Source organism: Larimichthys crocea, chromosome X (genome assembly GCF_000972845.2).
Source record: "Larimichthys crocea isolate SSNF chromosome X, L_crocea_2.0, whole genome shotgun sequence".
NCBI classification, from domain to species: domain Eukaryota; kingdom Metazoa; phylum Chordata; class Actinopteri; family Sciaenidae; genus Larimichthys; species Larimichthys crocea.
Genome location: NC_040020.1, coordinates 28,094,028 through 28,107,441, shown reverse-complemented (window position 1 = coordinate 28,107,441; position 13,414 = coordinate 28,094,028). Strand labels below are relative to the sequence as shown.

General features: G+C 41.9%; 1 protein-coding gene across 2 annotated transcripts in view; it reads left to right on the top strand.

Annotated features, from left to right (window-relative positions):
* Positions 1–13,414, top strand: part of pkn1a (protein kinase N1a) — a 51,078-nt gene that overhangs the window by 2,408 nt on the left and 35,256 nt on the right. Inside the window, exon 1 of one of the 2 annotated variants that reach the window (XM_019261634.2) lies at positions 2,095–3,043. The exons of the other annotated variant lie outside the window; for it this stretch is intronic. Coding sequence (XP_019117179.1) covers positions 3,023–3,043 — 21 coding nt within the window. The 5' untranslated portion in view covers positions 2,095–3,022. Of the gene's footprint in view, positions 1–2,094; positions 3,044–13,414 lie in introns of those variants that run through there. 2 annotated transcript variants of the gene reach the window in all.

Here is a 13,414-nt window from a genome sequence, read left to right as displayed (position 1 = left end):
TGCAGGCCTCAGGTAGCCATAAAATGTAACAGTTGTAGCAGCAAAATTACAAACATTTAAAGTACTTATTTTCATTTTGATTATGCAGACTGGACTTTGCCCTGAGACTTGATTTGAGACACGTTTTTTGGACAAAACTTGACATTTGACCCATGAAACTTGAAAACAGCTCTGCTACCCAAGAACACATTCAGAGTCAGGTTTTAGGTTTTTGATGTCTATGGAAAAAACTTCCTGTTGAACTGTTTTTCATGATCAAATGACTGTCAAATGTATCATCCTTTGGTTCAGTTTAAAACATGAAACAAGATATGAAAGTGAAACACCTAGAGAAACTAACTCAATGAGATCATTTTCTTATCATTGACTGGAACACGGATAGATGCTCCAGGCAAAGGCCGGCTATTTAAAGTTTTAGTCCTTCAGTCTTCTAGATACTTTACTATACTTACTTTACTTTACTATAGGTTAGCCCACTGGTTCGCAAACCACACGCTAACTCTAAAAGTTCATGGAGGAATTTCTGAAATATGTTTCAAAAATTACATAAATTAATTTAAAAACAAAATATACTACAATAGTTCTGAAACCTGCTGGAATGTAATCTAAAGTAAGGTTTGCATTCCCTGTAATAATTTGTTCCAATATGAGCTTGCTATGTAGTGACATTCATGCACGTAGCATGTGCATACATCCATGATCAGTTAAGAGCTAAAATGTAGCGACAAAATAATAAGCAAGGATGAAATTAATGCACATTTCAATCGTGGCTCCAAATGGGATCCACCAAATTTATTCTGGTTCTTGAACCAGTTCTGTTCAGAATTCAACAGCATTTGGCAATAAATAAACTTTATTACAAATAAACATCTTGAGTAAACTGTTCCTACAATATGGTGATACAGAGCTTAATATTTTTTAAGGTGGTACCAAGCACCAAACTCTGTTGTTGTTAATTGAAGCCAAAGCCACTTCAGGCTGGCAACAGAACGAGTCAGTCTCCATAAGCCCCTATATTAAAATGTCCAACTTCACAGCAGAAATAAACATGTTTACAGCGTGGTACAAAAAACAATTTTGGACTCTAAAACTAATATCCCTGTTCGTGACAACTGGTCTGAGGGTGAATTTTTATAGAAATGACCTGTTCAAATTATAATGAGACTTAAAGTTATGCATAATTAACAGTGTGGCCCCTTTAACTGACAGGTGGGTGTCGTTACAGGTGGCTTCTTTGAGCACTCCAGCTTCATTCAGCCCACCGATGATCCACATCTTTACTGATTTTTAGAGTACGCAGAGCAGAGGCAGGACTGCCAAGATGGTGCCCAGACACCACACTGAGCTTTAAAATGGCTTTCCAGAAACCTGTGGGTGACGTCACGGATACGACACCCATTCTTTAAACTGTCAGTGGGTGGTACATAGTAAAAAGTCTGATACACTGAACACTTGGACAACACAGCACTATGTAAATAAGTTTACGGGGGCAGTTTCTCAGTCTGTAGGGATTTGGCTTGGGGGTCGGAGGGTGGCTTGTTCAAGTTCAGTGGACAGGTAGCTGCACAGGTGCCAGTTCACCTCCTGGGCACTGAAGAGTTGCCCTTGAGCAAGGTACCGAATGCCTACCTGCTCTCAGGGTTCCTCTACGTGGCTGCCCCATCACTCCACATTTGCATCTATAAGCCTGTGTGTGTGTGTGTGTGTGTGTGTGTGTGGGGTGGTGTGTGTGTGTGTGGTTGTATTTCGGGCATATGAAACTTGAGGGAAATGAGCTCACCCAGCTCCAAATTAAAATGCTGTTTATCTGTTATATTAATTTAACAATATAAATGTAATTACACTGCAACCTACTCTGCATAATGAGCCCTGCTTTGAAGTACATTTTAATGATCATACCTATTAAAGTTTATAATGAACCTTTACGCAGATAAAAGAGCAGAGTGCCCCCTCCACTGATGAGTGCAGCACTGTGTTTGCCATTGAAAACACTCAACAGTTGGTTCATCACCAACTCACAGTTGACAACGACGGCTAATGCAGGTCACATGACACATCCGGGCGCGCCCCCGCCGCCCAGCCCTGGACCAATGAACGGCCGGGCGGCATTGCTCGCTCGGGCGTCGTGAGCGCGCAGGCAGCAGGCTTGTATAGCAGTGTGTGCTGAGGTGTGTGTGTCTGTGTGTGTGCTCCTCTCTCTGCCGCCAGTTACCCGCTGTTTGTGATGAGATGTAGTCTCGACACATCCCACGAAGACAGTGTTGTGTTGTTTGTGTCAGACTTCAGCTAGCAGGGTTTTCTTTCTTTTTCTTTCCCCCCCCCCCGGACAGATGAGCTCTCTATTGTCCGTCATTTTGGCTGCATGAGCCGCTTGTGGAGGACTGACAGGCGGCTTTTTGTGTGTGGCATGTGATACAGACAAGAGACTGAGGCGTGTTCATGTTTCACGGATGTTACCAGGAGAAGAACAAGAGAGAAGCAGAAGAAGAAGGAGGAGAAGAAGAAGAGGGGGCTTTTCTGTCATTTTCTGCCGCCTGTGTGTGACTTTATCACCGCTAGGGTTCAGCAGGACATGACGGAGGAGGGCTGCCGGTGGATTTATGGGGCTCTTCCTAGCTGTTGAATGGCAAACACTCAGAGAAGATGAACAATGACCGTGGAGCTTTTCTAGTTTCCTTTGGATGCTCTTATTTTGTTTAAAAAAAACAACGTTTTGCATGCATTTAAATTGTATGTGAGTGAGAGCTAACAGCGTTAAAGGGAGCTTCAATTCAGGCGCGGCCACCAGGCAAGCCAACAATGCGGATTACCTCCTGACTGTTTGCCTTTGTGTCAATACAGACTGTTTGTATAAAGTTGAGATAACACTTACAGGTCAAATAGACGGTCCTCTCCCCACATTTAGTGTTTTATTTTATTGTCTTGTGGGGGGAAAGAAAGAAGAGGACACGTTGAAGTTGAATCCCACATGTGCACAGGTTGTCTGTGACACTACAAACAAACAGGAGCAACAGGGACAACCATGGCGAACGACTCCATACAAGTAAGTGGGTGATGTTGGATGTCCTGCAGACCTGCACGCATGCTCTAATTTAATTTGTCTGTGTTGACCTTTTGTCTTGAGCAGGATCCTGGGTGGTCCTCTGGCTCTTTCTCTTCCAAACACACATTTTAAACCAGTGGTCTCCAACATGTTTTTTTCCACTCCCTTAAAAAAAAAGTAATATCTATCTGTTAGCCCTCATCTCATGGCCTCAAGTATGAGTTTTCCTCCTTTTTAGATTTAAATATTTTCACAGGCTGAAGAGGTTAAAGAGTATCTGCAATGACCTTTTCTGCCCCCTTAATAAGTTGCCCTAATGTTAATGCATTTTGGGCGTGGGTGGGTGAAATATTCCTGATTTGCTGGAGGTGGAGCGGTGGGCTCCCTGGAGGCTTCTCATGGATGTTTTAGTGGCCACGAGACCCCGCTGTGAGGAACCACCAACCACTCACTTGAATTGGAAATGGATAGTTTGTCTCTTGTGAATAATGTATGATGGGACACTTTCTGGTTTTGGAGAGGTGTCCTGTTGGTGTTGTACTGCATTGTGTTTGCCTTAATGTCTCACTCTGGCTGTGTGTGTGCGCGTGTGTGTGTGGATACAGGGAGTAAAGGCAGGTGCACGCAGGCACAATAGTGGTGTTTGTTATAAAACAACACACATTACACACACCATCCCTAATTCCCCGTAGGCATTTACTCGTTCATGAAAGCTTTAGCAAGCAGGAAGGCTGCTTACTTAGCATTTCACTGGGAATAGTTGTGCGCTGAGGTAAAATGCCCACAGTTTCGTGATGTAGCATGCAGGCAATAGGTTATTTCATCTTTTCCTTTCTCTTAAGAGTCACTAATCTTAGAGCCACACTATCATTTAAAGGGCGTGAGGGGAAATGAGGAGGCAGATGAGCATTATGAGCTTCATACCAGTGAACTTAGTGAGCCTTTGTCCCAGTATAGCTCGACACACAGTGACATTTAAGTCTGAGCATGTGTCATGTATCAGTTGACGTGCAAGTGTGGAGTTGGATACAGTTCACAAATACAGGTGCGAGTGGCGTCATGCAGGTGTGCATGCCTCACCTTTTTGTTCTGTGATCATATATTCTTGTTTGCACTTTAGGTACTTTGTTGTCCTTCATTTGAGAATAAGTACAGACAGTGAAACAGGAGAAAATTTAGCACTGATGTCCTGACAATTAGAAGTAGCCAAGTGAAGAACAGGTGCATGTGGAAATGCACAAGTAAGGACAATAGTGGGTATTAAGCTAAGTACGAACATACGAGCTATAACGGGCTGGTTGCAAAGAGAGCTGGCTGAAGATTTCACATTCATGCCACCAGTGTTCCTCTTAGTGTGTGCGTGTCGTTAAATGCTGACTAAACACTCAACAGTCCTTGTTTGCACACTTCTCTTCCATCAACCATTTCACCCATATTTTCCTCCATTACACTGCATGAGTGACGCATGCTGTTTGTCTGTTTTGATACAGACACACATAAGGATTCATGTTCTCTTTATTTGTCTTCTTTTTTCTGAATTAGAGGAGGTTGCCTGGTGATATAACTTGTCTACCTGTTTCTCAGTCTGCTGTTCACTGTTGTTATTCAGTATGCACTCCTTTCCGATTATCAAGACTAAAAAATTGTTTTCATTTTTGGTGGAAATCACTAGTAGTAAGTATTTGTCCTCAGGTCTGTTCAGAGCTGTAGTCCAGTATGAAATTCAACATTTTAAAGCTGAAATCACAAGTTAATGGACAGAACAGTCGACCATCAGAAAATGTTGATAATTTTGTTGAAGTCATTTACAAGCAGTTGTAGCTCGTAGCTTAGTTGTAGCCTGATAACATTTGTCTTTGACATGTCTGTACACTTTTCACTGATGGCTCCTTTATCGTTTTTTTTCCTCTTTAATTTCCTTCAGGAAATCATGAACTCCAGCATGTGTAGGTAGTAAAATGAGCCACAGTCTGTTTTTAATTATGCTGCTTAAGAGCAACATGTTATCTGTCTGCTTTAGAAAACTTTGTGCTAGGTTTAGTTTACCACTACAACCTATAATAACCGTTTCTATCTTTGATGCCTTACTGTTACCAGGCCAGACATCTTCTTACAAATCAGATGTTAAAGTGCTTTGACACTGTCAGAAATCATTCATAATAGAAACAAACAGGGCTGGAAAATCTGTGCCCAACAGATGCAGCTAACTTTGGCCATGCCTCATTAGTTTTCCTGCTCCAATGACCAGCTCGGTAGGTACAACATTGATTTGAAAGTTGTATATTTGAATCAACTACTCAATGAGGGTGAAGCCTGACTAACATTGTCAGGCATCACACATGGAGCTAGATGATTTTTATTTATTTATTTTTCCTGCAGCTCAGAAGAGTGATGTATTATTCCTAAAAGCACTGCTGGACATTGGTCAACAGCAGACAAACTGTAGTATCAAGGTGCTTTAAACCTGCTCTGACATTTCATGTTTTTCCATAAGAGCATCAGCTTCTGTTTGTTTTGGGCAATGCTAAGGAGGATTAAATGAGCAAAGGCATCTTTTAAACCATGAATTAAATTTTGCTATTTGGCTGTGAATCAAGTTGTGAAATTTCAGTGTGTCAAGTCTTGCCTTGAGTTACAAACTCAAAAGGTGGAATCAGTCTCTTTGTAGCTCGTCCTAATATTTTGTGTATTACTCTTTAGAAACAAGAACAACTGGGACGCCTACATGTCTCCTTTGATATGTTTTAAAGACTACAGATGTAGATTAATGCTTCGAAAGGAGTGTTTTCCAGATTCTTAAGCGGACTAGGTGTGGGTAGAGATTAAATTACCTAACTATTGGTACATTTTCACAGACTTAACAGCATGGTCAAGAACAGCCTTCTTTAACATTTTCAAGCAGGATACGAGACTGCTCAATGGGACTGTAGCTGAGATATTATTTTGAGTTTGTTTTTAAGCACGACCAAACGGCTGGCAGTCCAATCAGAGATTCAGTGTGTAATGCTAGCATTGGCTGATGTAGCATCGAGCTAATAGCCTCAAGCAGAGATGAGCAGCGAGTTACAGAAGTCCGGTAAACTCCGGTTTCTAACTCCACACCCTCAGATTTTATTCATTTCCCACTTGTAGTCTTAAGTAACATCAACTGAGGCAGTTTATCATATTTTGCCCAGCTCCCTATTTAGCTATAAAAGGCTTTGTACAACTTTTGTAACATATGCAGCGGCAAACCTATAAACACACTTTGATGTGTAAAATCGGTTGAGTTCTCTTTAAGTTTCCATTATTGTAGCATGAGGCAGGCAGTGGAGCTCTGCACCCTTCCCATGGCATGCAATTTGTTTGCCCCCACAGGAAGACGATATTAAACAGCCCCCAATAGAAGTATGAACCCAACTGCGTCACACTTCCTCATAAAGGTTGGAGGGGAGACAGGAACGGAATAGAGAGGGGGGAATGTGTCACTTTTCTGTACAGTATACTGAGAAATCTGTGGGGGATTTTGCTTGTGTGGCATGTTTTGCACCGTGTCTTGCTCAGTGGAAAAACCCAGACAAATGAGACACACTCCAGTGGCTCCACAAAATGTGCTTGAGAACAAATGTTCATGTTCACAAACACAGATGCAACAACTGAAACACACAGATACATAGTCAGACACTCCAGGGAATGCATAGGAGTGCTTCCCATAAGCCTTACCATGACGTAAGGAGACAGCTATGTGCACAAAGTAGGCTTTTCTCAGCGCTGCCCTGTGGCCATGTAGGCAGACAGAATCCACAATAATGCATCAAGGAACAGCCGAGGAACTGGAGAGAGAGCTAACATTAATTTTCATCTCAGTTTTACAGAAACAATGTGGTCTAACAGGACTGTGTGCTTCTCATCATGTGATACAATCTCTCCTATGAATAATGTTTTACCCTTTTAACACATGATCAAAACCTCATACTGGCTCCACTGACTGACTGCTTTTATGTTGGCTGACCCTCAAGGAAATTATAGCATCACAGAGCAGTTACCAATACTGTGTGCAATGGTTTCTTAAAGCTGCTGAACATATAGAGAAACTTACCAGCTGAGTCATCTATTGAAACCAGTTGGAGGCTAAATATATAGTGCCTTGCAAAAGTATTCAGCCCTTGGCATTTTTTTGTTGTTTTGTTGCCTCACAACCGGGAATTAACATGGATTGTTTTGAGAATTTGCGTCATTTAATTTACAGAACATGCTCACAACTTTGAAGATGTATTATTATTATTATTATTATTATTATTATTAAATAACAGAAAAAGTCAATGTGCATAGCTGTTCACCCTCCTTAAGTCAATACTTTGTAGATCCATCTTTTGCGGCAATCACAGCTCCAAGTCGCTTTGGGTAAATCTCTATGAGCTTGCCACATCTTAACACTGGGATTTTTGCCCATTCCTCCTTGCAAAACTGCTCCAGCTCCTTTTTAAGTTGGATGGTTTGCGTTTGTGAACAGCAATCTTTAAGTCTGACCACAGATTTTCTTTTGGATTGAGGTCTGGGCTTTGACTAGGCCATTCCAACACATTTACACGTTTCCCTTTGAACCACTCAAGTGTTGCTTTAGCAGTGTGTTTGGAGTCATTATCCTGCTTGAAGGTGAATCTCCATCATAGCCTCAAATCACGCATCATAGCGTTTTCTTTGGTAGCCAAAAAGTTAAATTTTAGTCTCATCAGACCAGAGCACCTTCCTCCATACATTTTGGGAGTCTCCCACATGCCTTTTCGCAAACTCAAAACGTGCCATTTTGTGTTTTGCTGAAAGTAATGGCTTTTTTTCTGGCCACTCTGCCATAAATCCCAACTCTGTGGAGTGTACGGCTTATTGTTGTCCTATGTACAGATACTCCAGTCTCTGGTGTGGAACTCTGCAGTGCTTCCAGGGTTACCTTAGGTCTCTGTTTTGCCTCTCTGATTAATGCCCTCCTTGCCCGGTCTGTGAGTTTTGGTGGGCAGCCATCTCTTGGCAGGTTTGCTGTTGTGCCATGTTCTTTCCATTTGGTTATGTTACATTCGATGGTGCTACTGGGGATCATCAAAGATTATTATTATTTTTTTTATAACCTTAACCTGACTTGTACTTCTCAACAACATTGTCCCTTACTTGTTTGGAGAGTTCTTTGGTCTTCATGGCAGTGTTGGGTTAGTGGTGCCTCTTGCTTAGATGTTGCAGCCTCTGGGGCCTTTCAAAAAAGGTGTGTATATGTACTGACAGAGCATGTGACACTTAGATTGCACACAGGTGGACATCATTTCACTAATTATGTGACTTCTTAAGGTAATTGGTTGCACCAGAGCTTTTTATGGGCCTCCATAACAAAGGGGGTGAATACATATGCACATGCCAATTTTCATTTTTTTATTTCTAAAAATGTTGTAAAAAATTGTTTGTACTTAGACTATTGTGTTCTGATCCATCACATAAAATTCAGATTACAAAAACATTGAACTAAAGGCTGTAATGTAACAAAATAGGTAAAAAGCCAAAGGGGGTGAATACTTTTGCAAGGCACTGTAGTTATTATAGCCGTGTTCTCACTGCTGTCTACTATTCTGGGAGGTAGCATGATTGTGTCTGTCAAAATCCCTCAAAAATATGTGTTTAATTCTCATGCGATGATGACCAAAAAGGCTCTCCACATAGCCTCTGCTGTAGGAGCAATCTATGTTGCATCTAGTCATTGGACACAGTTAGACTTCTGTCCTCTGATGGGCTCTATTTTTTTGTCTCCATATGGTGCCCACATTGCGTTCTTTACAGACATCTGTGTCCCAATAAGTCAGCCAGTTAGTCAGTATTCATGGGCTGAAAGGAAAAATCTGTGTCCATGTCATGGATTTGTTTGTTTCAAGTTCAAGCTTGTTCTTCAAACTATAAAAAAGTGTATGCAACTTGTAGTTTCTTTAAAGTGGGTGAACGTCCAACCAAAACACAAAGTTAATATTCAATTGCAACATTTGTTAGAAGTCCTTAAACTTGCAGTTTTGACCATTAGGTGCAGCGGAAATTGAATATATCCTCATCTTTTAAGTTGATATGATGAACCTGTTGTCAAACAGTTGCTTATTTACACATCTACCAGTTACAGAGCAACACTGTCATTAATTTGGATTCATGTTTACAACCATTTGTTTAATATATCATGTTATCTCTGTTTTTGGTGTCTAGCAACTCCCAAGGGAACTATCTGGCTCGTTACCGGCTAAATTCTCTGCTAGATTCACCAGCTAGTCACTAAGTGTGTCAGTCTTTTTCACAGGAAACAGCTGCCTGCTGCAGCGAGATGACACTGTGAGAGCAGTGAGAGGGAACCAAAATAGTAAAGTTGTGACTGCTGAACAATGAGCTGAAACTATAGCTATAAACCCCCGTAAAGCTGAGGGAAGCTGCACATTCAGGTTATAATTCTGTGTTTGTCTATCACTACTTGCATATTGTCACATTGTTTTAACATATTTAGACACGTATTGAGCATTTAGAACATTCATGTTGTTCGGGACACACGTATGATCACGATATGATCAAAACCTCCTAAAAAGCTTCTGAAGGATTGTTTTCCCAACCACACAACTTGGTGGTTTATAGTTCCACCTTTCTCATCCTGTAAACTAGTGATGTTCAAACATTTTCTTGATGCTTTCCGAAGAACGCTGCTGTAGCTGGGTCATTGCTGCTTTGATGGGAGCACTACACATGTGGGTAAGGCTTTGCTAGGGCCCGAGGGTGGAGGCTCGAGGGAAGGGGAGGTCTAAAGGGCATTATGCTGATGATGAGGCTCTACAGCCACAGCAGTACAATAGATTGTATTGTCGGACACCAGCAGCCCAGATTGCATTCAGTTCACTGTTAGTTCATATTCTTCATCCTGGCTGGAGCATATTAGTGACCACACCCTCATCAACCAACCAACCAACCCTCCCAGCTGACCACCCTCAGGCTATCAGTTTGATATATTAATTGTGGTTAATGGTATTTGGATTGAAAACTAGAGCCCCTCCTGTATTTAAACTGTGTTTGTGATTCATATTTGGCCCCAGCAGCTGTTGTAAGCTGATGTTTCTCTTCATGGATTTTGCCCTGTTTTTTTTTTTTGTCTCTCATTCACATCCTGCATAGCCTCTGTGCAAACAGCCATTAATTCTCATGACCTCATAGCTATGTACCCCTGCATTCCAGCGTCAGATGGACCCCTCCTTCTCCCTAGACACATGCACTCATAGAGTTCAGCGAATACTGAGCTCACACACACTGTCATGACATCACCTATCACCCTCGCCAGTGAACCCCACCGGCTTTCTGTGAGAGCACTTGGAGGGCTGGAAAAAGGCAGGAGTGGTCATGAGGATGTGCAGGAGCAATTAGGTCAGGGTGGGTCACTCCACTCTGTTTTACACCCGACAAAGCTGAATAGATCACAGGTCCAGAGGTTGTTTCCTCTTGTCTGTGTCAGTCCAAATTTGGGACCGCCCCCATGTTTTAATCTTTTGATGTTTCATTATGTAATGACAATAATTCCTCACTTACCCTCTCACATGGGCCCGGGCTGGGCCTGTCAACACCAGCAGCCTTGTGCTCTGACATACCTTGACCCATGACCCCTCCTCATTATGGGAAGAGCCCCTGGGTTCATTCATCGATCCCAGCCATATCGCTCAGTGTGGTCGTGCTGTTTAAACAGCCGCTCGGCTTGGTTAACTTTTGGAGCTGTGTTTAAAAGTATAGAAAAGGGTGTCAATAGTGTAGCTATGATGTTCTAGCTTCAGACTTTGCACTTAAAGTCCATGACAAGTCTAGGAAAGAACTCATTTATTGCTCTTCCAGTGAATCTCCCAGTTTGACCAGCAAATAAACAAAATTGTTTGGTTTGCCACAAAATACTGTGCACGCAAAACCCAACATGGAGCTGTCAATTGCATCCAGTTCTCGCATTAAAAGGTCAAATGTTTTTTTTAGTAGAAATAAATCAACAGACGGCATCACAATGTTATCTCTGGGATGGGAAAATGTTCTCCCCTAATAGGACAAGTTATTTGGGGATGTATAAACTGACGCAATATGACAGCTATGGTGATGAAGATTACTGGAGAAATAATCAGGAAACAGTCTGTTTTGAGAGGGACTAGTATTAAATATGTGTATTTACATCTGCACTCCATTATTATTGATTTAATAGCCTGTGTTTATGAACAGTATGTGCAGGATGTGTCCAATAAACAGTTCAAACTTAAATTCAGGCTTTAATTGTCAGCTACCTCCCACTCTGCCAACCCTTAAGTGTACAATGTTCTCATCCCTTTGCACACATTATGGTGATTCAAGCGTGGTGATTTCCCCCACAGCGGGGTGCCGGCTGGTAAACAGTCCCTGAACAAAACGATATTGGCCAACTTAATGGGATAAACTAGGCATGGTTCCCTAGAGCTCCCACCACAACTAGAAAGAAAAGTGCTGATTTGTGTAAGCCTCGTTAGGCAGTAGGATCCCTCCATATTAAAGTTTGGCCCATTAAAATGACTTTATCTGACCATGTTAGGAATACTTTACCAACTAGTCAGACACCAGTCCACTACTGGTTTATCCTGAATTTGGTTGTTAAACATAATTTCAGGGTTGTCTTCTGCTTTAAAAGATAACTTTACAGCCTGTAGTCCCTTTGGTTAGCATTGCCAGCAGAGAAAAAGTTTAGTTTGTTGCCTGTTTGCCATGTCACCATGGATTCAGGGTGTTTTTTTGTTTTTTTTCTCTTGCAGAGTACAAGGATGGTTGCCAAGACTAGTCTCTAAATAATAACGTCTCTCCGTTCCCAGGTCAATCCCTCAGTCATTGTCAGTTTTACCCCAGAAAGCCCCTTGGTGGACTGGCCAGATTCAGCATGATTTGACACAAACATGCGGTCTTAAACTAAACAAAAGGTTTGGGGAAAGTCTGTAGAGTTAATTGATGTTCTACAATTTTTCATCTTAAAAAGATGACATAATGATGGCGGATTTTCCCAATGCCATATCGTGGGCTCAAAGAATTTTCTGTCAGATTTAAAAATTCTGTCCACCATTTTGAACCGTCATTTTTGTCTAGAAGCTCAGAACAGACAAACTAAAACTGATCTATGTTTAGATATGGCCTTTTGCTTTTTATGTGAATTTCGCAGGCAGAGTTTTTCATACATGTTTGGAAGGAGAGTAACATTAAATCCTACTCTAGAAATCTAGCTGATAGTTTTCAGACATGACAAGGCCGGCATACGACAATAGTGATCTATCTGCACAAAGCTCTCTCTACTGCAGCTCTCGTCCACCTGCTTCTCTACCTTGTCACATTTTTCTGCTCTTTCAGCTTCTGTTTGAGTCGACTCTCTCCGTATGAGCTCCGCTATCTTGTGGGCCATTTTATGTGATGCTGCTGGAGTTATTTGCAGCAGAGGACTGTAAATCAGTGAGAGCGTAGCCCTCTTATTCACACAGAGGGACAAGCATACAGAAAATGTTGGTAACATGAAAAGTGCTTACAATGGCCCAAATGTTGTTACCAGGGGCAACTGGGCAATTTCTCCCGTCAGCACAGCAGTCCTCATCCGCTGCTGTCGCTGAATGATTGGCAGTTTTTTGCTGGCTGATCTTGAACAGCGAGCTCGCAGTGATGGTGTGTTGGAGAGAGTTTTACACCAACACCAACACTTGCCAGACATTGTAGCGCTGTGGTACATTAGTGTTAAAGATGCTGCCGCTACATTTCATCACTCTTATTTCAGTGTGGTTTGCCGTACTCCCACTGGTGTGTGAGAGGCCTCTTTACATTTCTAAAGAAACATTTTCTGGCCTCTGTTGTGAAGCCTGACCAAACTCCCTCTGGTGAATGGTTCTGTACCAGCAACAGTCGAGAGTGTAAAGTGATCTACCATGTTGCCCTTCTGTTATCTTACCCCCCTCTTCTCTCTCTTCTACCATCTCCCACTATCTATCTCTTCCTCCCTCCCTCCTCACTGTCCAGGCTACGCACCAGCTGCTCTCCTCCTTTCCCTCTACAGCCCTCCCTCTTGTTTTCCCGTTTGGGTATGGTCGGACCTCAGGAGCTGTCCTCCACGGGGGATAATTAGAAGGAGAAGTTGAATGTTATTGCTCTTAACCAACCATTTGCACGCTAAACATGGTTACCTTACTGAATTAGTTATTACTGTTTGTATCCTGCCGTTGATGAAGATATATTCTGTGTATTTACACCATCATACATGTTGGAGATTGTGTCTACAAATGAGTACAGTAGATTACTGTATGATTGTTTAAGTAAATAAATGCATGTGTATTTGTTTTGACTGAGTGAAGTAGACATTTTCTC